Source organism: Cryptomeria japonica, chromosome 5, assembly GCF_030272615.1.
Source record: "Cryptomeria japonica chromosome 5, Sugi_1.0, whole genome shotgun sequence".
Classification (NCBI taxonomy): domain Eukaryota; kingdom Viridiplantae; phylum Streptophyta; class Pinopsida; order Cupressales; family Cupressaceae; genus Cryptomeria; species Cryptomeria japonica.
In genome coordinates, this window is record NC_081409.1 from 797591914 (window position 1) to 797618324 (window position 26411).

Consider the following 26411-nt stretch of genomic DNA (forward strand, 5'->3'; position numbering starts at 1 on the left):
CTTCATTGTAATCATAAATTCAAAAAAACATTTGTCTTGTTCCTCCACAAGGGGTGGAAGCACTCATCATTCATGAACTACAAAGATGATATGGGATCTACAATAACAATGGTATCCACAAGAAACTCTAATCCATTCCTTGTCTCCTTTTAGGGTTCCCTAAAATTGTCATCATTATGCAAGTGAAAATCCTCATTAAGCCTTTCTTCTTGATCCACTTCTTAAAATTGGAAAAACCAAACAATTGTTTTACAATGCACCCAACAATTTATACCATGTTGTAGCGAAAGCATCTAAATGGCAAACCTTCATAACTAGAAATTGTGTCCAAATGCCAAAAGAGAAGTGGATTCTAGTTGAGTGGTATAAGAAGTTTGAAATGTCAACAATAGTGCAAACTCTTACAAATTTGTGTTTCTAATCCACTAGATCTAAGTCAATTTTCACAAAAGTGCCCCCTTGTTCAATCAATTTTCTTATCAAACCCACATCCCATGTAATAAAATGGAAGAATTTAAAATTGAATGCAAATTGAGATTTAAATTAATTTGCTATTGTTGGATCAAAAAAAGGATTTCGTGAGGCGTTTAAAAGGCCTAATTGTCCATAGAACTGAAAAAATTGATCGCTCAAAATAATCGGATATCTTTGTTCAATTGTATAGCTGTTTAAATAGGCAATTACAAAATGGTGATGATTCTAAAAAAGAAACAACCGCTTCTAAATATAGAAGCCAAAAATAGAAAACTAAATAAAGCAAATAATTACTCTAATGACCATTAATATACTAATTAAATAATAATTAAATATTCTAATACCCTCCTTTAATGGTCATTCTATCTACTAACTACCCTACAAAAGACACTACAAGTCTTTTGATCACAAACGAAAAGAACACTTTGTTGCGGAGGAGACCCTCCCTGGATCTGCAAAGTGTTAATGACCAAGATTACCAAAATCCATCCAACCTGATGTTGGGTAACCAAACTGAAACTTTAAACCACAATTGGGAAAAATTGGCAAACCCTCCAAAACTAGAGTTACAAATCATCATTTTTGTGGAAAAAAATGGTAAAAACCCTAAACAGGAACAAAACTCATAATCAATTATTGAGGGAAAAAACGAACAAAACCCTAAAACGTTGCGTGACAAAACCCCAAACATCACAGTTAAAACATCAAACATCACGTGGCAAAACACCAGACATCACGTGGTAAAACATCACTCCCTTATTTTTGAGGAAAAATCTAGCAAAACCCTCCCATGGTTTTTTTGTGGAGAAAATCAAAAAACCTAAAGATAATTTTTTAACAGACAAAAATCAGAAACCGACAAACAATTTTTCAAGAAAAAAATCATGAAAACCTTGGGACATGTAGGACAAGAGATTGGCCCAAATCAAACTAATCAAGGCAACGATATTCAAATATCATTAACGCGAAGCATGAAATTCTGGAACAAAATAGAAAAAGTCTCTCTATTTTGTTTGTAAAAATACACTTTCCAAACCCTAGGCACAGGACCTCAGATAATTGTGAAAGAACAAATCGCGTCGAAAATAGGGAAGCTCACTGCAAAAAAAATCGTGAAACCCAAAACTCTGTCGCCCAAGAGAAGTCACAAAAATCCCACAGTCGCGAGTTCTGCAAATCACATTGCATGCCAAAGAGACTCCAAAATTCGCTGGTAGAAGATTGTTGCCGAAAAAAAAACCTTTCCAGAAAATTGCAAAAATAAGGTCGCAAAACAAATCTCAGAAAACCCTGATGAAGGTCGCGTCCTCAAAAAAAAAATAGAAAAAGTCGCAAGAGAACAAAGTCGTTGCCAAAAAACACACGGGCATCACACACACAACCAATAGGTCATAAAAAAAAGAAATTTCGCTCGTGTTTCACAAAAACCCAAAAGTCTGATGTAACGGCACAGAAAAATGCCACACAAACCAAGTCGTGAAAAAGGAACAGAGCTTCGAAAACCTGAGAAAAGATCTCGATGCATTTGCAAAAGCCACGATGTTCTAAAAACTAATTCAATTTTTCTAAAAAAAAGTTTCGAAAAACCCTCTGAAAATTCCTGCAATATTTTCCCTACAAAAATAATTTAAAAAATCAGGAAAAAATATCCAGGTAAGCTTACGAATTCTTATTTAAAAAATTCGCCAAATTCTAAAATATCCCATCAACGCACTCTGATACCATGAAAAATTGATTGCTCAAAATAATAGGTTAACTTTATTCAATTGTAGAGCCGTTTAAATATGCGATTACAAAATGGTGATGATTCTAAAAAAGAAACAACCGCTTTTAAAAATAGAAGCCAAAAATAGAAAACTAAATAAAACAAATAATTACTCTAACGACGATTAATATCCTAATTAAATAATAATTAAATATTTTAATAAGAACTAGGTTCCATTTTATTTCACATAGTTGCTATCGTCACAAAATTAAACCAAAGTTGATAGAAACCATGTTCCAAGATCTTGATCAAGGTAGAATTCAAGTTGCTGCAGATTGTCTTTCTCCAAAAAGCAAAAGACTCAAAAACAAAGCATTTCCTCAAAAATAAGGACAAGGGATTAACAACAATATCAATTGATACTGCAATAACACAATACTAGAGACAATGAAATCCAATGGGTCCTCCACCAAAACCACGAAGGACTTGCCCAAGGAAAAAGATAGTTTAGTCAATGGAACAAGTGCAGAACTAGCCCTTGAAACAATCTCAGGTCCCAAAGTGTTATCCCCAACTGACATTTGAGTCATCCTCTTGGGGGTAGAATTAGGGATAGCTAATAAAATCTACTCCTTGCAAAAGGCATCACATTCATGGAAACGATTCAATCTGGTCTAGCAAGCTTCAAAAGTTTAAGGGGCCTATTGGAGCTTTTTAATATTGGGTCAATTGTTTAAAGAAAGCCCTTCCATAGCCCCTTCATCTTCTTTTGTTGTTGCTTCTTTCCTTTCTTTGTGTTTGCTTTCCTACACTCACTCCTGCCGTTGCTTTCCTCATCAATCGGTGCTACACATTCCTATTTACATTCACTATGCTTGCCTTCGCACATGCTACCTCATTATTGTTTTAATATTTAATATTTCAACAGTGAGACATTTATTTACATTCACAAAGGGAGTTGTGCATGCATGATCAAGAAGCTGTCAAATCAAAGACAGTTGCCGAAATGAATGTCCCAGCTGATTGACGAGTTTCAAGGTTCAAATTCAATATCTGCTACAGCCATCTTCATCCCCCTCTTCTCATCCTCTATTTTCACTCTTCTTCTCCTCCTATTTTGTTATACATACCTCGAAAATAGAGTTGCAAATGGCTAGACATTTCACAACAAACTCTACTGTTGTGGTGCTCTTGTCCCTAAGGGGAATTGTGTATATCATAAAGCTGTTGGGCTTGGGATGTGTATTCCTCTGTCTCTAGTCATCTGCTGGCTGGTTCCAAGGTAGACACATTGTATGTTTATGAAGGATTTCAAGTAATTGTGGATTAATCAATTAACTTAATAAGAAACAGCTTGTCATCTAAATAGTTTCTAGTTTGTCCTTGTTCATCCTTCACTCTTATACGCAGGTTTCTTTTTGTTGATTATTGCAAGGTGAGTTGTTAAGCTCTAATCAGACAGTGGATGGGTTTCTACTCTTAGCTTAAGGCTTTTTTATGCTTTCTGTATTTCAATTTCAGCATTCCCTTTCTTCATTTTCTTTGTGATGTTAGAGTTAGTTTCGAGTAGGCAGGGAATCAGCCCTTGATCTGGAGATTTGTTTGCTGGTCGCTAATTGACCTGAAATACTTTCCATTGTTGGTGCTTTGTGCATTGTGTGGCCCCTTGAAACAGGGTCATAGGTCTTCTCCAACAATAGGTTAATTTGTTCATAGCATCATAGAAATGCAAAATCTCTTATTCATGTGTGGATGAACTGTTATATCTTGTGCTCATACCTAATAAACAAAAATAGGCATGGCAGATTAGTTCACTTTCTATTACATTTTTAAACCATAGTATTGAAAACTCATCCCTAGGATTGACTCAGCAAACCAAACTATAAAGATTGTTCCAATTTATTACAGATAATTTAGGAAACTAAAAAATGCTAGAAATTTATAAAAATAGAGAAACAAGCGTTAATTTTCCATCTGGTGCAGCCCAAAACAATTTTGATTTTTGTTTTTCTAGACAAAATCAGGGATTGAGAGGCCGAGCCCCTAACATTAAGACCAAATTAATGCCTTCAACACCACATGAACCTTCATAGCACATACCATTTTTGAATTTTCATAATTTCATTGCCTTCAAGTTTCAACTAAAATCCAAATCCTTTAGGGGCCATTAAACAGTAATTAGGCCCTGAATGAATGAGAATGGAATAAATATTCATTGAAAAATGAGTGCCTTTGAGTGTGCCCTAATTGATCAAATATTTGATTACTTAGACAAAATCCCAGGGTTACTTGGTAAAGGGCTGTGTTGCATGGGTACCCATACCCAACCCCCTAGAATGCGTACCGGAGACTGGTACGCGTCTCCCGTACTAGAGACCTGTCAGGACACGTCTCTACAGATAGGAGACTCCATGTCAACGAACCCTCCCGTCTCCTCCCTAAATAACACATGCAAGAGTCAAAAAGTTTGACGCGATGCATGGGCAGAAGCAAAAACCACTGATGTAAGCCCCATTTTCGGACATTTGTATGACATTTTGAAATGACTAATTTCACATTTGTGTACTTAAACTTCAAAGTGAATGTTAATTCTTGTTTTGAAAGTTCAATGCCATTATATTTTCAGTTTTTCTATCAATTACTAAATTATATCTTAAAAAAAATTGGCGTCTCCAAGTACCCCCGTCTCCTATTTTGAAAAAATAGCTGTACCGGTACCGGTACCAGTCTCCAACGTCTCCGAGTACCCCCGTACCCATGCAACCTTGGTAAAGGGTCCCCACCCATGGTTGAAAACCCCATTACAACTAGACAGCAAGGGAGGCCCCTTGGCCATGCCTTATCTTTGGGAAAACTTATGACACATTCCCAGGATGCCACCCACATTGGGGGGGACAAACCCGAGACAGTTAGGGACATCCCTTGTGCATCTCAAGGATGACCACATGTCCCAATAGAAGGCATGCCCCGCAAACAAAATCCATGCCCCTTTTGCAACCATAAACACATAAACAACTTAACACACTGCCCTAAAACTTATATTGCTACCTTTTTTTTTTGCTGTTGAGAGGAGAAACAAAAAAAACAGGAGGAAAGATGAGTAAGGAAGGTCAAAAGAAGAAGATTTTCAGTAACTTTCAACATCAAGGATCATTGGAAGGTAAGCCACAACCACTTCATTTAGTTTTTTTTCATGTCTTGGGATTCTGTCAAGAAATCTTAGGGATTTTTATCTACAGTTATTTTTCCTATTTGATGTCCCAAATTTCACTTTCTTGAAGCTAAATCAAAATGAGCAACAATGACGGGCATGAAATGGAAAGTGAAGAAATGAATGTCAATGCGAATGAAGTTGAAAAAAATGTTGGGTGTTCATTAGAAAATAGCACAACCATTTTTCATAATTTCATTGCCTTCAACAAAAATCCAAACCCTTTAGGGGCCATTAAACAGTAATTAGGCCCTAAATGAATGAGAATGGAATAAATATTCATTGAAAAATGATTGCCTTTGAGTGTGCCCTAATTGATCTAATATTTGATTAATTGGACAAAATCTCAAGGTTACTTGGCAATGTGTCCCCACCCATGGTTGAAAACCCCAATACAACTAGACAGCAAGGGAGGCCCCTTGGCCATGCCTTGTCTTTGGGAAAACTTGAGACACATTCCCAGGATGCTACCCACATTGGGGGGAACAAACCCGAGACAGTTAGGGACATCCCTTGTGCATCTCAAGCATGACCACATGTCCCAACATAAAGCATGCCCCGCAAAAAAAATTCCATGCCCCTTTTGCAACCATAAACACATAAACAACTTAACACACTGCCCTAAAGCTTATATTGCTACCTTTTTATTTGCAGTTGAGAGGAGAAAGAAAAAAAACAGGAGGAAAGATGAGGAAGGAAGGTCAAAAGAAGAAGATTTTCAGTCACTTTCTGTTGTTTGTAACTAGGTGAAGATGGGTTCGGATTGCCTTAAGGCAACATCTGAACCTACTTAGGACTGGGCCCTATCCTAAAGGGTAACGTGCCCCAAGGTTAAGCCCAGCCCTATCCTAAAACCCCACGCCACAATAACAAACATTGGCGCCAAAATGAAAGAGGCCGACTTGCAAAATAAAAGTTAAAGATGCACATAAATAAAAGACACTTTGCAAATCAATTTGCTCATCTTCATTTCAGCTAATTAGCTCTGCCTGAAAAGTGGTAACTTACTCTTGGAGAGTGCGAAGTTGAACAGACTTATGCAAATTAGTTCTAGAGGACAAAGACAATTTTGGTGCAGAGATTAGAAGTGCAGATTTGTCATTCAAGAAGGAATCAGATTTGTAAAGCAAGCTAAGTATTGTATTTGTGCAATAAGAGTGAATACATAATCTGACCTGTGGGTCTTTAATGCTGGGTTTTTCCTCCTCGGAGGTTTTCCCAGGGTATTTGTGTTTGTCTCTTGGTTCCTTGTTCCATTCTTGAATTCACTTGATTATAGTTTACTAAATTACAAATCTGATTAAATGTTACAAATCTGATTAATAAACTAGGGCATGATTAAATGTTACAAATCTGATTACTGATCTAGGGCACAAATTCAACATGGTATCAGAGCTAAGGTTATACTAACCGTTAGATTTCAGTAAGCTCTTACCTTCAGGTTGTTGTTCGCCTTCTATTAAGAAAATGACAAGGGTGAAGTTAGAGGGCATCATCGGGTCCTCGTCACGGAGTCATTCTTTAATTCATTAAAGATTGTGGAGATTCGAGTGAAGAACCAAAGAAGGAAGTAACTGATATTTCTCCTTTCAGATTTTTCAGATCTCTGGAATGCAAAGTATATACTGTGGAGTCATTACCTTACTCAGACCTTCAGAGTTGATTTTTAGAATTGGTCTAAACCCTAGGTTGGTATATATTTCATGATTCTTAACCCTTGATGTGATCCAATCCAATTTTAATAATGATTGAATCTTTGATGGTATGGTAGATTTATTTTGCTACTAGACATGCAACTACTATTTTGTATTGCTAACAAAATCAGTTGTATTCCCACCAATCTTCAAACCCTAGCTGACTGTGCTAAGGCACATCAAGAGGAGATTGCGAATTATGGCTTTTGAAGATAGACTGCAAAGATAGGTTCTTTTGGGAAGCTTTCGGTTCCAGTGTCAGTGTTATCTAAACATCAACAGGGTATTTTTTAAATTCTTTATTAACTTTGTGATGAGAGACTTTATGATAATTGAAGGTTAAGTATTCCTGTTGAATAACTTTGTCAATTTGTTTATATAGGGTTTCTTTGTCAAGTTGTAATAATAAGGGTTTCATTATCAATATTTGCTTCTTATGGGTTTGTGCTTAATTAGTTTTGTAAAACCCTTGTTGGGTTGTGTGAAAGGAAAATGATATTCTCTTTGAATTAACCCGTGTTGGGCCAATCATGTTTTGAGGTTCCCTGTGATAGGTGTTTATCCTTGTAGGTCTACAAGCAAGTTTGTGCTTGTGTTATCCCGAGTTACCATCATTATATCATCCATGTTGCATTCGAGCTCATGTCATTAAATGTTGTGACAAATGCAGTCTTATTATGTGTCAGTTATTTGTTAAAATAACTGCATGACAGGTTGCTTTGAGTATTTGGTTATGATGGTGCTCTTTCTTACATAGTAGAAGTTAGAATGTATTGTTGTAAATAGCATATGTAGGAAGAGTCAAAGATGAACAAATCAGTGGTCTCCTTCTGTGATTAGCATTGAGATCTCTTCAAGCTGAGGTAAGCATTTCACTCGTTAATTTCTTCTACCTCCACCAAAGCTGAATATAATTAGGATCTTGTTCAGCAAAGTATGAAGATTTTGTTCTACTTAATATTTATCAATCATATGTATGTAGTCATACAATATCTTGTGATTGGGTTTCTAAGAAATCTAAATTCCACTTGTTCAGTTTGAAAGATGATTTGGCTTATGTATTTTGCTTGCTCGAATCTCACACCTGTTTTCTTTTATAAGTATATAAGGATCCTTTCAGGCATGGTTATTCGGATGGGAACTAGATTGTATCTCAACCTCTCGGGGTTAAAGATGAAGGTTTTCTAAAAATTCACCTTGCAGAAGGTGAAAGTAAGAGAAAAGCAAGTAGCATCTTCAGTTGTATATGATTTCTGGTTCCTTTATTGATTCTTATTTGATTAAGGATTACGAGGGAGTCCTATCTTCAATAAAGACTTAGTATTAAAGAATTGACAATTATTTAAGTCTAGGGTTTTGTAAAGTTCTAACTTCCTTTCTTAAAAGTATTTTGGTTTTTGATGTGATGATTTAACTCTATTCTCATCATTGGAATATAAGGAATAATTAGTGCAAGGATCTAAATTTATTGTCTTCTAGGATTAGAAATATGTCAAGGATCTAACCAAATTATTCTTTTGATATTTAGAATAATGGATTGTAAACCTTTATGAAAACTAACATAAAGATTGAGGATGTCTGTAGCAAAGTCTGATTTTGCAGATCCATCTGAAGACAAGCAGCTGATTGGTGGATGCCTCAGCTAATTCATGATCAAGGTTGAAGCATGTTGTTGCTGCCAAGCATATCTTGTTGCATTTTGAAAATCTCAAATGATTGTGAGCAAAAGACTATAATCACCTCAGAAGGCTAACTCAGATTCTGAAGTGTCTCAAACAAGGGAAGTCACTTCAATCTCCTATTGTAACTTGAATTCCCTATGATCTCTTAGGACTACAGCAAACAGTCCTTAGTCACACTGAGTACTGCTGAAGCTGAATTCATTGGAGCATGAACTATATCAAGGAAATTGTGTGGTTTTTCAAATTCTTGTTGAATGGTTTCTTATAATTATTTATTATCAGAATCGTATAGAGATACCTGAAAATTCAGTGTCTTATGACAAGATAATCTTGCGTTGCAAATGTTGTCACCAAGTCTTTTGAAGCTTGAGTACTTCAGAAGATACACTTGGAGCTATAAAGAACACCGCCTTGATTGAGAAGGAGTCTCAACTTCAATGATGCATTGTGTTTCATCAACCACCCTCTGCGGGTAATGTAAGGTGGTAGTGTAATCTTCTCAAGGGAAGAGTAATTGTTACCATCCTCTACGGGCAATGTAAGATGGTAGAAAAGATGGAATTTCATCCTATGCTTGTGTGCTGGATGGAAAGTGTACTAGATAGAAGATTATGCTTATTCATTCTTTGCTTGTGTGCAAAATGGAGGACTATGGTTTATGTAACTTCATTCTATGCTTGTGAGCTAGACGAAGGATTATGAAGTTACATTCTTCTCTGAAAGAAGATTGAAATGGAAGCTCTTCATCATTCTTAGCAAGCAATGGATGGTGTATATGCGTGATAGATATCATGGAAAGAATCCATGATGTGCATATATATACTTGTGTTTATTCATGTCTTGCAGGTGTACATGATAAAGTTCTGGATTCATCCTCTATAAGCAAGGCAAGATGAATATTATAAAAGATTCCATGATGAGTTACCATTATGTGATTTGGTTACTTATTACATATGGTTACTAGCTACTTGTTGTGATCCTCTCTAAGGAGTGCTGGCTGAGTTCAGATTACAAATTGCACAATGAATGTATCAAGAAAAGTACTTTGGGTATCTGCTTCAACTTGGGCTCTACAGTGATCTCTTGGGCATGTAGAAAGCAATCTTCCGTAGCATTGAGCACTGCAGAAGCTAAGTACATTGCAGCATCTGTTGAATCCAGAGAAGCAGTGTGGCTTCGCAAACTCCTTGTCGGATTATTTGGTCAAGCTAGTAGTCCTATCACCATTCATTGTGATAATCAAAGCTGTATAAAGATGTCAATAAATCCTGTGTTCCATGACTGGTCCAAACATGTAGAAACACACTATCACTTCATTCGGGATATAGTGCAAAGAGGCGCCATTCAGCTAAAGTACACTAGCACGGATGAACAGGTTGCGGACATCCTTACCAAACCCTTATCCAGAGTTAAGTTCGAAAACTTCAGAGACAGACTTTGTATTGTGGAAAACAGAACCTTGATTGAGAGGGAGCTCCAATCTCAGTGACTCTATCTGCAGCACTTTGATCATTCTTTGCTTGTGTGCAAGAATGAATTGTGTCCAATCTGAGCTTGTGTGCTAGATGGAAAATTGTAATTATGTAAAGACCCACTTGTGTATTACACTTTCTATGCTTGTGTGCTAGAACCATCCTATGCTTGTGTGCTAGGTGGAAGATGTAATTCTATGCTTGTGTGCTAGATCGATTCTATGCTTGTGTGCTAGATGGAACTCTAAAGGTTCAGATTATGTATTCTCTTCTTCCCTAGTTAAGAGGGAGTGTTGTTTGTAACTAGGTGAAGATGGGTTCGGATTGCCTTAAGGCAACATCCGAACCCACTTAGGACTAGGCCCTATCCTAAAGGGTAACGTGCCCCAAGGTTAAGCCCAGCCCTATCCTAAAACCCCACGCCACAATAACAAACATTGGCGCCAAAATGAAATAGGCCGACTTGCAAAATAAAAGTTAAAGATGCATATAAATAAAAGACACTTTGCAAATCAATTTACTCATCTTCATTTCAGCGAATTAGCTCTGCCTGAAAAGTGGGAACTTACTCTTGGAGAGTGCGAAGTTGACCAGACTTATGCGAATTAGTTCTAGAGGACAAAGACAATTTTGGTGCAGAGATTAGAAGTGCAGATCTGTCATTCAAGAAGGAATCAGATTTGTAAAGCAAGCTAAGTATTGTATTTGTGCAATAAGATTGAATACATAATCTGACCTATGGGTCTTTAATGCTGGATTTTTCCTCCTTGGAGGTTTTCCCAGGGTATTTGTGTTTGTCTCTTGGTTCCTTCTTCCATTCTTGAATTCACTTGATTATAGTTTACTAAATTACAAATCTGATTAAATGTTACAAATCTGATTAATAAACTAGGGCATGATTATATGTTACAAATCTGATTACTGATCTAGGGCACGAATTCAACACTTTCAACATCAAGGATCATTGGAAGGTAAGCCACAACCACTTCTTTTAGTTTTTTTTTCATGTCTTGGGGTTCTGTCAAGAAATCTTAGGGATTTTTATCTACAGTTATTTTTCCTATTTGATGTCCCAAATTTCACTTTCTTGAAGCTGAATCAAAATGAGCAACAATAACGGGCATGAAATGGATAGTGAAGAAATGAACGTCAATGCAAATCAAGTTGAAAAAAATGTTGGGTGTTCTTTACAAAAAGCAAGAACTGCTGGAACATATCATTTTCATGCCCTTCAACTATTGTCAATATATAAGCAAAAAGCACTTTCAATCTCATAAAACCCTTCCTGCAATATGTCACCATTTTGAGCAAAAATAACTCCAAAAATTTAGAAGGGAATAAACATTGGCTCTGTCATTTATATACAAAACTGATATTCATGGGATTTCCAATAGGGTTGGACCCATGTATTTAAGTGTGTTTGGACATGGTTGTGTTGTCACATCTTCAAAGACACTTTTTTAGGTGCTTTGGACAGAGTTTTGCTCTCAGTGGATGAAAGACTCACTATCTCGCTTCCAGGGCAGTATTTTGTTGTTAAAACTGGAACAGGGGAGGTACCACGGCTTCCAATGCTCACTATATGGAATCAACAGACTTTAGATGCAACGGAATTCCAGATTAAAAGGGGATTGGCTTTTTTAAAGAGATTAATGAGGCTCACTGAGAAGGGTTGGTCAGAGAGAGCTATAGGTGATGATGTGAATGAAGATGAAGCAAGGGTTTGGAAATACAAAAATGATGAACGACTGGATGGTTCGCGGAACCCGGATTCCAGTGATGATGAGGAGGAACTGAGTCTAGAACAGGTGGAGTGACTGTCGGAGGCCATTGAAAACGCTCAACAGAGAGCATTTGCAGATATTCAGGGTCCAAAGCTCTCTAATGTGGGTTGAGGCAAGGAAAATCTTTATTTTCATTGCCCATAAACTTGTTATCTGTTTTCATTTGCCTTTGTCAATTATGTTTTTGACAGAATATGGTTCTGAAAGGCTTTGTTTATATGCCTGATACTTTGAACTTCTATAGGAGTATTGCATAGCAGCCTCCCCTGTTTTGTCTGTTTTCCTTATAACTCTGTGACGGTTGCTTTTTATAGTATTCAATAGATATTCTGGCTTCGGCCTTTTATTGAGCAAAAAGGGCCATGTTTGCACATGGTGTTCTAGTTTAAAAGATTATAACTTTGGAAGCAAGGGTTGAAATGGCTAGGTTGGCAAGAGTGAATGAGGTGAAATTCAAAAGGTGTCCCTCTAGAATCAATTCCAATGTGTCATATGCTGCCAGTAGGGATGTAATAGGAGAGTTCTAATTGCTGAAATACAATGGCAAGGGTGTTGAACTTACATGCAAGAAAGTGTGCCAATCATTTTGTAGCCAAAATCTGCTAAGCCCATACCACCCTTGTGATATGTTTCTCATTTTTCAAGATGTGGTGAAGAAAACAAACATAATTGAATCTTCTTATGTCCCCTAGAGAACATAGATTGTGTACCTCCCTCCACGAAAAACAATATTCCAAGTCAAACTTACAAATGGTGGACATGAAACAAACACGGATTAGGATATGTTGCTCCAATGTCGTGGATGGGTGGATTAATAGTTGTCATCAGCCAATCTTTAATATCATAATTACCTTTTCGGATAGCTTCTACTTTCTTAAAGCTACTGGTTTCTCTTGGAAATACAAGGATGAAGATTACCAATTTCAACTCTTGAAGGACACCATAGAGGAGGTTAGGTCTTCTAGTGCCATGCAAAATGTGACCAATTTAGTTTGTAGTTGCAAGTTAGCTGGTTTGATTGTTGAGAGAGCTTACAAACATATTTTTTAATCCCATGTTGTGTTCATACATTAAAGCATTGCTTTACAAGACATCTAGAAAATAAATTAAATGAAGATATGGGTGGTTCAAGCTAGAGATATACAGATGTTTATATCTAACCACCAAGCATCACTTGCAATATTCGGAGGTTTTTTCAAAGAAAGAATTCCTCAAGCCAATGGAGACTAGATATAGTAGCTATTTCTAGCTTAGATTTTTCAAATAAGGAATTCCTCAAGCCTACAGCAACAAGATAATGTTCTAACTAGTTTTTTTTCTTTAGTTTTTACAAAGCCCATAAGATTATCTCAGCTGATAAAAAGAGATCATGGGCACATGACTTAGCAACAAGAAAAAAAATAGAATTCAGAAGAAGAGCAACGTTTATGTGTAATTCAGTCCAGCTTAGTAAACAAAAAAAATTGTTTGTATATTCAACAATGTATATTTGTGGGCGATCATACTCAAGTTTCAGTTTGCAGTTAAGCTTTATTTTCTAAGTTTATAATCTGCTTATCACTATCTGAATTTTAACACCCTCACTTACTATCAACAAAACTATACTCTCAACTCAAATGGGAAGATGTTTGAACATCTTTGCTATTTGACAAAAACTAATGCTACCTTTCAAATATTTATACTTAAACTAGAGCTCCCTCAAAAGTCTTGGTGATCACTCATTCTAATAATGCCTGCTTTTAAAGAAAAGACACCTCACTGAGCCTTTTCCACCAGTTGTGTACATTAAACTCCCAATTTAAGAACGAAGACACAAAATATATTTGTAGTCCAACAAATGAACAATAGCCTCAGGGCTAAATGACCATTATCGATAATCTAAAAAGTCTAAATGATAACTTATTCCCAAATTGAACCATTGAAACAGAAAATAACAAGGAAACCTGGGGACACGTCATTGGCCCTTTTTGACGCATCCCTGTTACCAGGGCATCCCAGGGAAGGGGGGATGGATTGGGGACATCCCCTACCCGTCCCCAAAATTTGGGGACTAGCAGAAGATATGTCGGAAACATCGGGACGGCAACAATCCTTGGAGGGGACGTTTGTCTCGAGGATGGCCAACCGTCCCTCTTTTCCCCATCACATTTAAAAAAAAAACACTCAAATGCTATAAATAAACATTTTTTAGTTCTTTTTGTGGGCCCCAACACCTCAGCAATAGTGCGTAAGTGTTTGATAAATTCCATACATGTTAAACTACATGTCAGTTCCAACAGAAGCAACATGAAATATGGTCTTTCATATGATTTAACTTCTGCATTAAATTTCTGATTTCAAAAATTAACGGAGAGTAAAATTGCAGCTCTGATCTTACAAAAAATTGCAGACTACTTCTTGTTACAGAGGATCCTTCACCAAGTGACTAACTCCTAGGAGATTATAGCGATGCCTTAAAAGAAATGTGCCTTAACTAGCCTCAATAGCAGCAACAAACATGAATGAGCATTGAAACTGATTTCTAACCTTCATAGATTTACAACAGGATTGATGAGCATAACTGGTATGATTTTAAGAATTGAAATAAGTCCATAAATTACAAACTGGATACAAATGCTATCATCAATGACCAGTGTGTATAAGCAAGGTAGGTGGAAGTGAAGCTTCCAGGTTTGCTAATTTGAATTAAGGTTTGAGTTTTACTAATTTGTTTGACTTTGACTCTCATGTGAACTCTCAATTTAACACAAATGTTATACACACACACACACACACATCAGAGTAGCCAGAAACTCCTTTGTCCCTCCCTGGGCATGCGTATCCCCGTATCATTTACAACCCGGATACAAATTGAATACTGTACCCACATGTGCCCAAAAAACCTTGATTTCCAACCATGCTAGATACTATGTGATTTGATTTTTAAAAAATTTGACGGAAATCTTCTTAAATTTAATTTTAAAAACCTTCATTCATGTATTTTTTTTTTTAAAACTGCTATAAACAAAACTTACACCCAATGAGAAAGACAAATGAAATGTTGTTCTATTTGAGTTACCCATTTTTTGGGTTATCTTCCAATGCAACTCTACTTTTTTGCATATTGTAAAATGTTAATTCAACTTATCATTATTTATGTAGCAATTATGTGTCTATATTGCTTTTGAAGTAATGAAAATCTCCTTGAATAACTTAGAAAAATGTGTCAAATATATGTGTATGTGTATTTTTATGAATGACGTATCCAGCCGTATCCATATTGGGGGTCTTGAAAAATGGCCGTATCCGTATCCGATACAATATTTAAAATTTTCCTATGCGTTTTGAATTTTCCCTATTTTTTACATAGCCATCCCAAAAGGTGGCTTGAAAAATCGGGGACATGGATATGCATCCCCATGTCCCAGAAACTTGGGGTAAAATAGCAAAATACCTAAGACAAATCAAACCAACCCATCGATTAATAAGTTTTCTACACCCAAATTTATCTATTAAGCACGATCGTAACTGAATTTATCTTAGATAGATAATAGATACACACTAAATCACCTAACTCACCAAATTTTATATATAAATTTCAAAATCGGGAGAATCTATTAAAAACCATAAAAATTGTTAAAAAATTCATCAAAAAATAGTTAGACAAGATTTTCTCTATTTGCTTCTTCTACATGATCGCTCTATATGGCTAAAGTGAGCAGGAATTTGAAGGCTAGATGAAAACTGTTGTAGATCCATGACCCATCCTCGGAATTAAAAACATACAAGTCAGCCAAGCAGTCCTAAATCTGATCTCTTTCCCTCTTTCAACTTGGAGTAAGCTTCCATAACCCACTTCCCAAAGGAGACATGGCATAGCCAGTTTTTTGGCACATGGCATAACTCAAACACCAACTCTTGAGCAGTTTGACCAAAGCTCTTGATTGCACACAAAATAGGCCCTCACATTTTTTATCGCAAGTCTACTGAAGAATACTACAAGGTGCTCAAAATCCTTTACCATGCCTTTTAGAGGACCCAAAACAGGTTCATAAATTGTTTTGCGGCACTAAAATTTAGCTTAGCATTTTCAGTTCTCTTTGATACATAAACAAGTATTTCTTGTTCCCCCTTTTTGCAGAGTGTCTAAATGTTAACAAATCGTTATAGTTTATATTTTTGGGTTTTAATTTAAGGTTTAAAGTTTTCAAAAAAATATATTTTTATTTTTAATAATTAAATTTTTATAAAAAATTTAAATACTTAATATAGTTAAATTATAATGTAGTACACTAATAACTACTTCAATATCATAAATAAAGTAATATTAATATATTAGATTTATATCCTTTATTCTTTAATCACGAAAAAAATTCTAAAATTTTATCATTCAGGAATTTGATCCGAATTTTTTCCTTGCCAACCTAAAAAAACGAACACAAACCCAATAATACACACACATGCATTTTCTATCCAGCACCCAGTTATGAGTAACAATACAAACAAATGCAAAATTAGAAAGGACGACTTGCTAAAGCAAGCACTTCCATAACATGAATTACAATCTAAATTGAAAACTTAAGCACCAAAAATGTGCAACAAAGTTCACTAGGACTTTGGTTCAAACTACTGCAAACAAATAAAGTTACCTGCATTGCACAGAGATGTAACTGCAAATAAACTTTTGAACTTACATTTAACCCTTCTTTGTATCGTGATTCAAACATTGCCATAGCAGCAAGAGATCCAGAACCCATTGTAGCAAAAGGTAGAGTGTCTGTTGATCCATGAGGATATACCTGCATCCCAAAGAAAAAGTTCACAGAGAAACATATCTTTTAACTCGTGCCCAGCAAGAAAATGAAAAATGAAACAAATTACAAATTTTGATTGGTGTATAAGCTCCTTACCGTATGTAAGTGTGGTCCAGTAATATCCACCCCACCAAGTACTAAGGCTGCACTCACATGGCCTTGGTAACTACAACCAGAAAATGGAAAACAATTAAAGCAACCATACAAGACAGAACAAAATACTATCAACCTTAAAAGCAATATCAATCAAAACAAACAAAAATGGATACATGTTAGGAACATGGAAAATCACCCGAATAGATGGGATTTTAGAATAGTGAGGGCACTAACAACCCGTGATTCTCGACCAGTTGCATAACGATGCAGCTCCAGTTGGGAGCTAACCATGTCTGTCAACAAAAAGACCAAACATTCAGTAATCCAACAATAATCACATGAAGCATTTTCAAGTGGAATGACAAAATTAAGTAGCCTCCAAGCATTGAAAACTCATATTCATATTGGCAGCTCCAACACTGAAATAAGCACTCATAAATATTCTCCGAGGAACAATAAAAAAATATAAACAAAACCTGTTACTGCTTCTGTATCTGCAGCAGTTCCAGCACCACAGCAGTATATATTTGGTGCAATATAATGTATTTTTTCACAGTTCTTATCACACACTATTGGTCCTTCAGTTGCCCTGGTGTCAGCCCCAAGTATGACTCCATCCTGAGTTGAAAAAGCTCAACTTTAGCAATTCTTTTTTTATATTGCAATTCAAGTACAAATTCTGCTTAGACAAACACCAACATGAGACCAATACAAGCTCTTTGTGAGCCCTAACATTGGACCAGTACAAGCTCCTTGCGAGCACACACACTAGAAACCTACAATGGAAGACCAAACCAAGAGTCCCAACTTAGAAATCCACCTATAGATATCAGTATATCACAACCACGACAAATGCCAACAATGGAAGACCAAGAGTCAAAACTTAGATATCCACCTCTAAATATTTTGTTAAGATCAAGATTTTTAAATTTTTTCAATGTAACTGAGAGGTATCAGATATAAAATTGGAAAAAAGGTTTAAGCCTAAGAAAAAGCCCAAAGCATCTTAGGTTTTATTTTTAAGGTAAATACACTCATGAAACAAGATAAAAAAAGATGAATATACGAACTTTTATCTCTATCATAGATCAGAATAAATAATCCATTTTGCTCCTATTCCAAAACAATCCTTGCCCCACTTGAAACCATTTCTAAGATATTCCCTCGAGCAACCCCCCTCACCAGACCCTCAGTCAATAGATTTCTCTTAAATCAGCAGTACATCCTTTCCCTTCTATGAATCCCTGACTTTTACCTGCATTCACTTAAACTATTTTGCTTGAAACCCTATATTCCAACTCCTTGATTTTTTAATGTTTTTAGAGACCTGCTTCTTTACTTCAAAAATTAATGCAACTCACTCCTCCACTCTTCCAAATCACTCCTAAATATAATACAGAATTTAATCAAATCACGCAACGACCTTCCAGCAACAAAAACAAACTGTGAAACAATCAACATAAGAAAAAACAAAGACTCCTTAACAGATAAGGTAATGACAGAACTAACCTTGAAAACAAGACCAACAATTGTCGTTCCTGTTTTGCGAAACTTTGGCACTTCAATACCTTTCTTAATAAGCATTTCATTTCTTTTACACAAATCGAAAGAGAATCCACCTTTTGGAGGGATGTCAATTTGATTGTTTGCCATAACTTGACGGTTGGTTGAAGAAACCCCTGTAAAATATTACCAGAAAAATCAAAACGGCAATCTCTTCAAAGTTCCTAATATAAAATTTATTTCTTAAGTTTCCACAAATATAAAAATTTTGAAGAGTAATTAAAGTATTATGCTGAATTGTCAAAAAACAATTACATAAGGGGAATCGGAGTAGCTTTAGCATCACTTCTTAGAATCTACTCAGAAGTTAGTAATCTATTATTTGATTGACAGTCGGGGAGCACTGAATTGTTAGGAATATAAAGTGGGAGGAAAAAATAGGTTTTTTGAGCAGTGTCTTTGATTTGTTGGGTCATTGTTTGTTCATTTATTTTTCCAAGAGTATCAAACTTAAATTAGTTAAATGGCACAAACTACACACAATGGAAAGGGATATTAAAAGGAATTCAAATTTTCATTGATTTGTGGAAGTTAGTAGAGGATAAAAATAGACCAACTATTCCTAGTGATGCTACTGACAACGAACATTTGATTTAAAAATAGAAAAGTACTTGCAATTTTTCAATGTTCTTGCATTCATAAGACACATATTTCACAGGCTTATAAAAAACTTTCTTTGAGTAACAGATCTTGGTGCCACAAACTTTAATTCAGTTATGGAAACTGTAAATGATTATCTATACTGAACACTCTAGTTGAATCCGAAAAAATATGTTGAGGGGATACTGCAAGGATTGAAAATGCACATATGCAAACTTGTTAGCATTCCTGTTTCTGTTGGTTTAAATTGATAATTTCATATGTAGAAGATTGTCCCAAGATATTAAAAGGACATGTGTCATGTTCCTCGTGCAAGTGTTGTAGGATGTCTAATTTATTCCCTGGTCTACACAAGATCGAACATCGAGTTATATGAAAAGAAATAAAAAACAAAAGCAGGGAAGGAATTTTGAACTGAAAATATGACCTTTAAATATTTGGACAGAAGTTTGGATCATACAATCTGCTAACAAAGATGACCTAGGTGAACAGACTAGAAGATATATAGGATTTTGTAAAAGCCAACTAGACTAGAGATACTGAGTGCCCAATATTTTCAAGTGGTTATGTGTTTGTATTATGATGCATCATGACTATCATAAGCTTAATGTTTATAGGCTACGTGACTGTCCACTGTCATTATGGTGAACCTCAGACTTTACCATATGTTATTTATCTGTACCTTCATAAGGTTGTCACTGCATTTTGAATCTTGATACTTATCCACTATTCCTTAACATGTACAGGGTCTATGAGGTGAAATTACGTCTCATATTATTCATGGTTATTCATAGGGGAACACATCCCATATGTTTCTGCATACCTACTACCACTGTCCTAATAGGTCTGTGAACAACACTTTATCCTCTTTACAGTGCTTCTTACCCCATTAGACCTGGAGATCACTGTCCTCTTCAACAGTAAATATTACTTCCGTTGCATGAATCTTTTGCTTCTCTTGGTTTTCATTTTACCTTTTGTCACTTTAAAACATAATACTATCATTTATTGACCTCTACTCACCCGTGGGGTATCAAGCTCCCTCATACCTTGCCATGGTTACTTGGTCACTGTCGTCCCTAATAAGCACTAGTATATCATAGGACTAAGTTAATAGATCCTTTCTTAGACCTTCAAATCTATTTGATTAAAATGCATCCATTGTTTTATCTTTACCCTTCAGGCTGGAAAGGGCATGTGATTGTATCCATCTTCCATAACAGCAATTCCTGTAATTGTAATAAATGCTATCATTTCTAAAATGTCATCTCTATGGGCAATTATGTCTAAGATAATGAATTAAAGATCCTATGGTTGGTTTTCATAAGCATAATAAGGGTCTTGATTCCAAAATGCTTTGAAAGATGAGCAGCACAAGGAGTAAGCACACATGGTCAGGGTGTGAAGACACCAATTGAGCCAAGAATCAACTTAATAAGAGTGGAACTAAATCAACAAAATTCAAATCACAACTCAACTACCAATGACGAAGATGGCTTTAATGCTATGCTCCCCTAAGTTTAAACTACAGGGGCAGCAGGTGATCACAAGATGCGTTTCCAAGAAGAGTTTTTTGGGAGGCCATTTATAGGGGGTCGTAGGGAACAGATATTTTTAAAATAGGGTCCATTGGAGGCTTCTATATGGAGCACCTTGATTAGCAGTTCTAGGGTTTTTATTCTATACCTGAGCTTTCTTTGAAAGAAACTCTGAGGATCTAGAAGTATTTTAAATTATCTACCTTAAAGCATTCCATTTACACAACATTGGCATGGTGTTGTAAGAGTATAAATGGAATTCAATGATCAATGTTAAAATAAGAAAAACACAGCAGAAAATCAGGAACTAGAAAACAATGTACCATTTGTAAAAATATAGTAGAAAACATCTTTTCTTATTTCACGTCAAATATGGTGCATAAAAATAAAGATAGATGTTAAACATTATAAAAAAGATATTTATTGAAAACTTCATAGGACTTTTAGAAATCTTTTTTTTCTTTCCCCTAAGAAGATTAATATAAGAAACAAATGGCTGGCCCTAAAATAGTAAGCCATTCTATTATTAAGCACGGCTTACTATTTTAGGGGCAGTCCTATGTTTTTTTACCTATACAGGGCCAAGGTTCGAATTCAACAGCCATGAAATTCGGATGAAATTCGACAAGGGAAAATTTTGAAGAAAAAAAATTCACCTTACAGAATTTGGCTTATTTTTAAATATATGTGATACTTCTAATAAATTATCAAAATAGTTTAACATTGCTAAATTATAACCCTATAGCACTATAATAAAAATTATATTATATGACAATACTAATATATATTGGGCAAACACGGCAGCCTAAGATGGATAAATAATAAAAATCGAATTCTAGATAAACAAGAGCTGCAATGCAGCTGGAGTCCCTGCCATTTGGAAAAAAAAATTGAGATTTGTAAGTTGTAATTCTTGTAATTGCAAGTTATAGCTGGTAATGGCAGGTGTTGTTGGGAGGGTGATACAGAATATTGAAGTTCTTTCAATATTAATTTCAAAATACAATTACCAGAGATCAACCATAAACATGAAAAGCACAAAACAATAATTTATAAATTTAAAGGACTAATCAAAATAAAGTTTACAATATATTTTAGATTACAAGATGAGCCAAAAAGGATTTTGCAGTGAACTGTCTAATAAGTTGGAAGAACATGCTAGTAATCCTACACTTTTGTTTTTGTAACTATTTCATGCTATTGAAGAGAGATGTCATGCAAAAACAGAGAACACCATTTTGAAAACAAATAACTAAGCATTCATTAATAAATCCATATGCATTTGCTAAATTGGTTTTGAATTATATATGCTAAGAAATGGAACAAATTTTCATAACATTTTGAGCAAAATTAATTTAATTCAACCATTTTTATTTTTTTTATTTTAATAAAATTGTGGTTAACTTATTTGTGTCAATGTCAAAGTTGCTACCAAATTTAATCTTTGAAAAATAGATTTCATGTTATTTAACTCTATTATTAATATTTGAAAATTGGATTACATCTTATTAACTCTATTACCATGTAAAGCTACACTATGAAGTTCTATCAAATTTAAACATTTAAGATTAGAGCAGTAAGAATTTAAGAGAATCCTAATAATTTATAGTTTTTCATGTGCTTATAATTCCTATGTTTTGTTGTTATTGATAGCTACTTGATACTGACATTTAAATTCGTTTTCAAAATTAATTTTAGTTACAAATTACTTGTATATCACCTATAAAATTACTTTAAATATATTTATGAGAAAATGACAGGAACTATAATAACTATATGAAGAGTTTAATACAAGTCAAAAAAATAATGAAGGAAGGTTGCACAAAAATTCTTTGGAAGGCACCAAATTAAAAAAAAATTGAAATGATGACTGAATACGTTGAAGGGGAATTAGAAGCTGGAAGGGCACAAGATAAGAAGAGAAAACACTGCACCAAAGAATATGGGAATGTTAACGCAGGAATAGGAAGAGAAAAAGGGCTTGAGAAGTTAGAAAGCCACCGTTAATCTTTTTTAAATCAACAGCCCTTAAAAAATATGTTATCCTATAAGTACAACAATTTCTATGATTATAGATTGTTTCAAATTTTTCATAATATAATTTTGTATTTAAAATTTAATCTCTTAAGACATTTAAATATGGATTGCAGAGAGGACTTCAATAAAAAGTCATTGTCATGCATGTGGATAATAGTAATATTATTCCATTGCTTCAAATTTTTGGCAAACAAAAACTGGTTACATAGCATTGTTCACCCAAAATGGAAGAACAAAATACACATGACAAAACTAAAATCTTATTACAACCTTAGAAACCAATAATCAGAGATAATGGAATATTGCTTACCCAGAGATTAAGAACAACTGATGTTCGATTCCAAATTCAATGAAAATTGATGCAGACTATGTCACAAAAAATTTCGTAAACAATGTGATCGAAGGTGACTGCAATTGATGGGCCCATTAATGATGGCAGTGAAGAGGTGGAGTACAACACATGCGGCGGCATGGGGGCGAAGAAAAAGGGCATAGGTGGTAGTGTTCCAACTTTATATACATTTTTTTCAAAGAAAAAACCATGAAAAGAAGACCAAGTACTAGATAAAATTTGGCATACGATCTGTTTTTACTTTTTTCCATCTGTGCATCAATGTAACTTTCAGTATCTTCTTCTTTCCTTGGCAGTCTGTTGACTGTCCTCCTCTCAAATATATTCAGTACAAAAACATACTGAAAGAATTATCAACTAAGAAATTGTCCTTAAAATCCAAATTAGAGCTTAAGGACATGCAATACATGCATATCTAGCAAAAGCAACTCCAATCCACAAAATACAAAATTTATTTATTTGGCTAGCTTAAAAGTTTCAATGGGTCAAAATCATGCACAGTACCTACAGCTCAAAATTTTCTCCAAATTCAATTACCCTAATTTTACATGTTCAGAAGTTTTGAGTTTATAAAGTTTCCAAATTCAGAAGAAAGTGGTGAAATTAATGTTACTGCTATATGATTGAGATTGGATTATAGGGACTCAAAGAGTTCCATCGGAGTTGCAACACTTAGTTTCCTCAATGTTGACTTGCTTTGGTTTTCATTTGGCATCTCTCTGTTCGTCTGTCTATGATAAGAAAGTTAAAATACAACCTTTGCTCTCTGGTAGTTTGTTTGTGAAGTGGGAGCTTTGGAACAAGGAATTCATGCCCATTACATTCAGTCTGGAATTCAATGAACAATCTGTTCGTTTAGCATGCCAAGAGTGTGAGTTTGGTGAAAGGTCACAAAGTTCTAAACTAAATGGTCAAGAAATTTCATGGGCTGTCATGATCACAACCCATAAAGAATTTATGAACACGTTGGTGATTCCTTAGTACTTTTTAAAAAAATGAGAAGGACATAAGCCCAACCACTTTACCCTTTCTACCGTTCTCCCAGCATGATTTATAGTGCTTCAAAGAAGGTTCGTTTATATATATGCAGAATGTGGAAGTTTAGACAAAGCCCCTAAACTGTTTGTCTCATATCCAATGACAAGATGCAACCAAGGGTCTTCAATTTCAACCAAGCCTTACCAAAACGACTGATCAACTTCATAGAAGCAGAGGTCGCGCAGGCAAAGAAACAGAAAACAAAGTAGAGACATAAAAAATTATTTTAATTTCAAGAGAATTTTCAAATTGTGCATAGGAAGACAAGAAGACGTTGGCCAAATATGAAATAAGGGAATTAATGAGATGCATTGACAGGTAAGGATAGTGCGCATAAATGAAAATAAGACAGTTTTATTATTTAGCACGAAGAATTCGAATGGATGTCCAGAATGTGAATCGTATGCAGAGCAATATAAGAGAAGGGGAAAAATTCATGTGTGGGGAGGCTGCGAAGTGTAAGTTGCAGAGAGGGTCTCGATTGAGGAAACATCAGCCGAAGGGTATTGCTGAGTGTGAGAGAGGCCATTGAAGGTCATGTTTGTAATTAATGTGTTGCAGATTTAAAAGAATGGAACTATATTTCACTGTTCTTCTGTTGAGTTAAAAACAAAGACTCTGTTTTGGTAAGTTTGTTTTGTGCTTTGTATTTGAGTGTTGAAGGCGGGAGAGAGTTTCTTTTGTCATTCATCAGAAAGTGAACAACCTAATTTAGTAGAAGAGCCTCAACCAAAGAGCACTTGGGATTTTTTATGTAACTCGTTGTGTAGCATAGGATATCAGGAACTCTGTTGATAATCTTAATGGACAAAGACACTTTCAAATAATAGTTCTAACATTCGCAAAGTATTCGCAGATTAGGCAAGTGATCACAAGATTTTCTAGAAAACAAGCTATTTGTAGATAGCATAAAAAATAAAAGCATAGAAAAAAATTTGACATTTCCTAGAAAATTGTATACCAGTTGCAATGAGAGGAGCTGAGTAATTGGGAAGCGAGGAGGAATGCGCTCCTCTACAGAGCATGGGGTAATCGGCTATACCCAGGGATTTGGAGCAGTTAGTGATAATGGCTTTGCTATTCTTTTTCTGGTTGCAAGGGCTATTAAGAATGGATAAAGAGGAACAAAAAAGCAACAACAGGCGTCTTCACTGGGACGTGACAAAAGAACAAGGAGGGTCACAACAAGGGTCTTAGGAGGAGGCATCTTCATCAGAAGGGACTAAAAAGCTATATAGGTTTTTCAGAAACAACAAAAAAATCTCTAAATTGGGATATCTAGCTAGAGCCAGATGCAGATAGTGTTTGAAGAGTAGGGAAATCATACCCGGATTTCTGTCACTCTCTTCTACTGTCTTGGAAATCGCCGGGAAAAATGATTGCCCCTCTTTTGCTCAGCGTGAAGGCTCTGCGCATAATAGTTTTGTTTCGAAAGAGAGAAAATAAAGAATTCTTAATGGACTACAAGGAAAATAGGCGTTTCATTAAAAAAAATCCGCCAACCCTCAAACCCTTTCGAAACCCTTGAAAAACGCTTTTCAAATTTTACCTTTAATGAAAAAAAAAGACACATGTGTCCGTACGAATTAAAGTCCGAATTTAAACGTATTTCATGAAAAAAAATTAAAATCGAATAAAATCGAATAAAATCGAATATCATGGATGAAAATCGCCTAATCTTGTTACTTATACCATCATTAGAAAATAAATTGAAAGGAAACCCACCTTACTGGTTTATAATTGGACTTCTAAGAGAAACCTATTAAAACCTTAAAAAAATCTAATATACTCTAAACAGCAAAAAAGTTTGTTCTACCATTGCGTTGTATTCCCCTATATCTAAGCGTCTTTAAGTGTAAATGTGAGCACAAAAACATATATTAAAAAATCAAAACCACCTTTTAAAAACTTGAGAACTTGAGAAAAACTCGGGAAATGACATGGCAAATGCAATGAGGTCATGATTGCTTGGGATTAATTACGGGTTTTTTTGAGTATTATGCTACCATGCCTTCGGGTATTATTCATGAATGATTACTCCTTGTGCCATGTATCAACTTGTCATGAAATTCATACGTTGTGCATAAAATTTCTAATCTCCATGCTTAACAAAAGTATCCTATCATAATTTAGTTATTAGATTAAGCTTTGAAATTTTTCTTTTGAAGATAACGCAGTTTTTGTCCTAAAAAAAAGACCATATGTATAATTTTTTTTTTTTTCATGACGTTTCCCTCAAATTTTATAGTTCATTATTTTTGCAGTAATGGCCACTGCAGTGAACAACTCTGAAATGTGTATAGTGTTTGCAAGAGTCCCAGTCATAGATATGCAATATTTTTTCTCAAGCTGAGATCAATATAGCAGCCCAA

General features: G+C 35.1%; 1 protein-coding gene across 1 annotated transcript in view; it reads right to left on the minus strand.

Moving 5' to 3' along the window:
• Window positions 1-25607, minus strand: part of LOC131075583 (proteasome subunit beta type-7-B) — a 74830-nt gene extending 49223 nt beyond the window's left edge. Inside the window, exons 1-6 of the mRNA XM_058012427.2 lie at window positions 25367-25607; window positions 18421-18590; window positions 17388-17529; window positions 17108-17204; window positions 16912-16981; window positions 16696-16800 (exon numbers count right to left, since the gene is read on the minus strand). Of these exons, the coding sequence (XP_057868410.1) occupies window positions 16696-16800; window positions 16912-16981; window positions 17108-17204; window positions 17388-17529; window positions 18421-18564 (558 nt within the window). The 5' untranslated portion in view covers window positions 18565-18590; window positions 25367-25607. The remainder of the gene's footprint in view (window positions 1-16695; window positions 16801-16911; window positions 16982-17107; window positions 17205-17387; window positions 17530-18420; window positions 18591-25366) is intronic.
• Window positions 25608-26411: the final 804 nt, after the last annotated feature.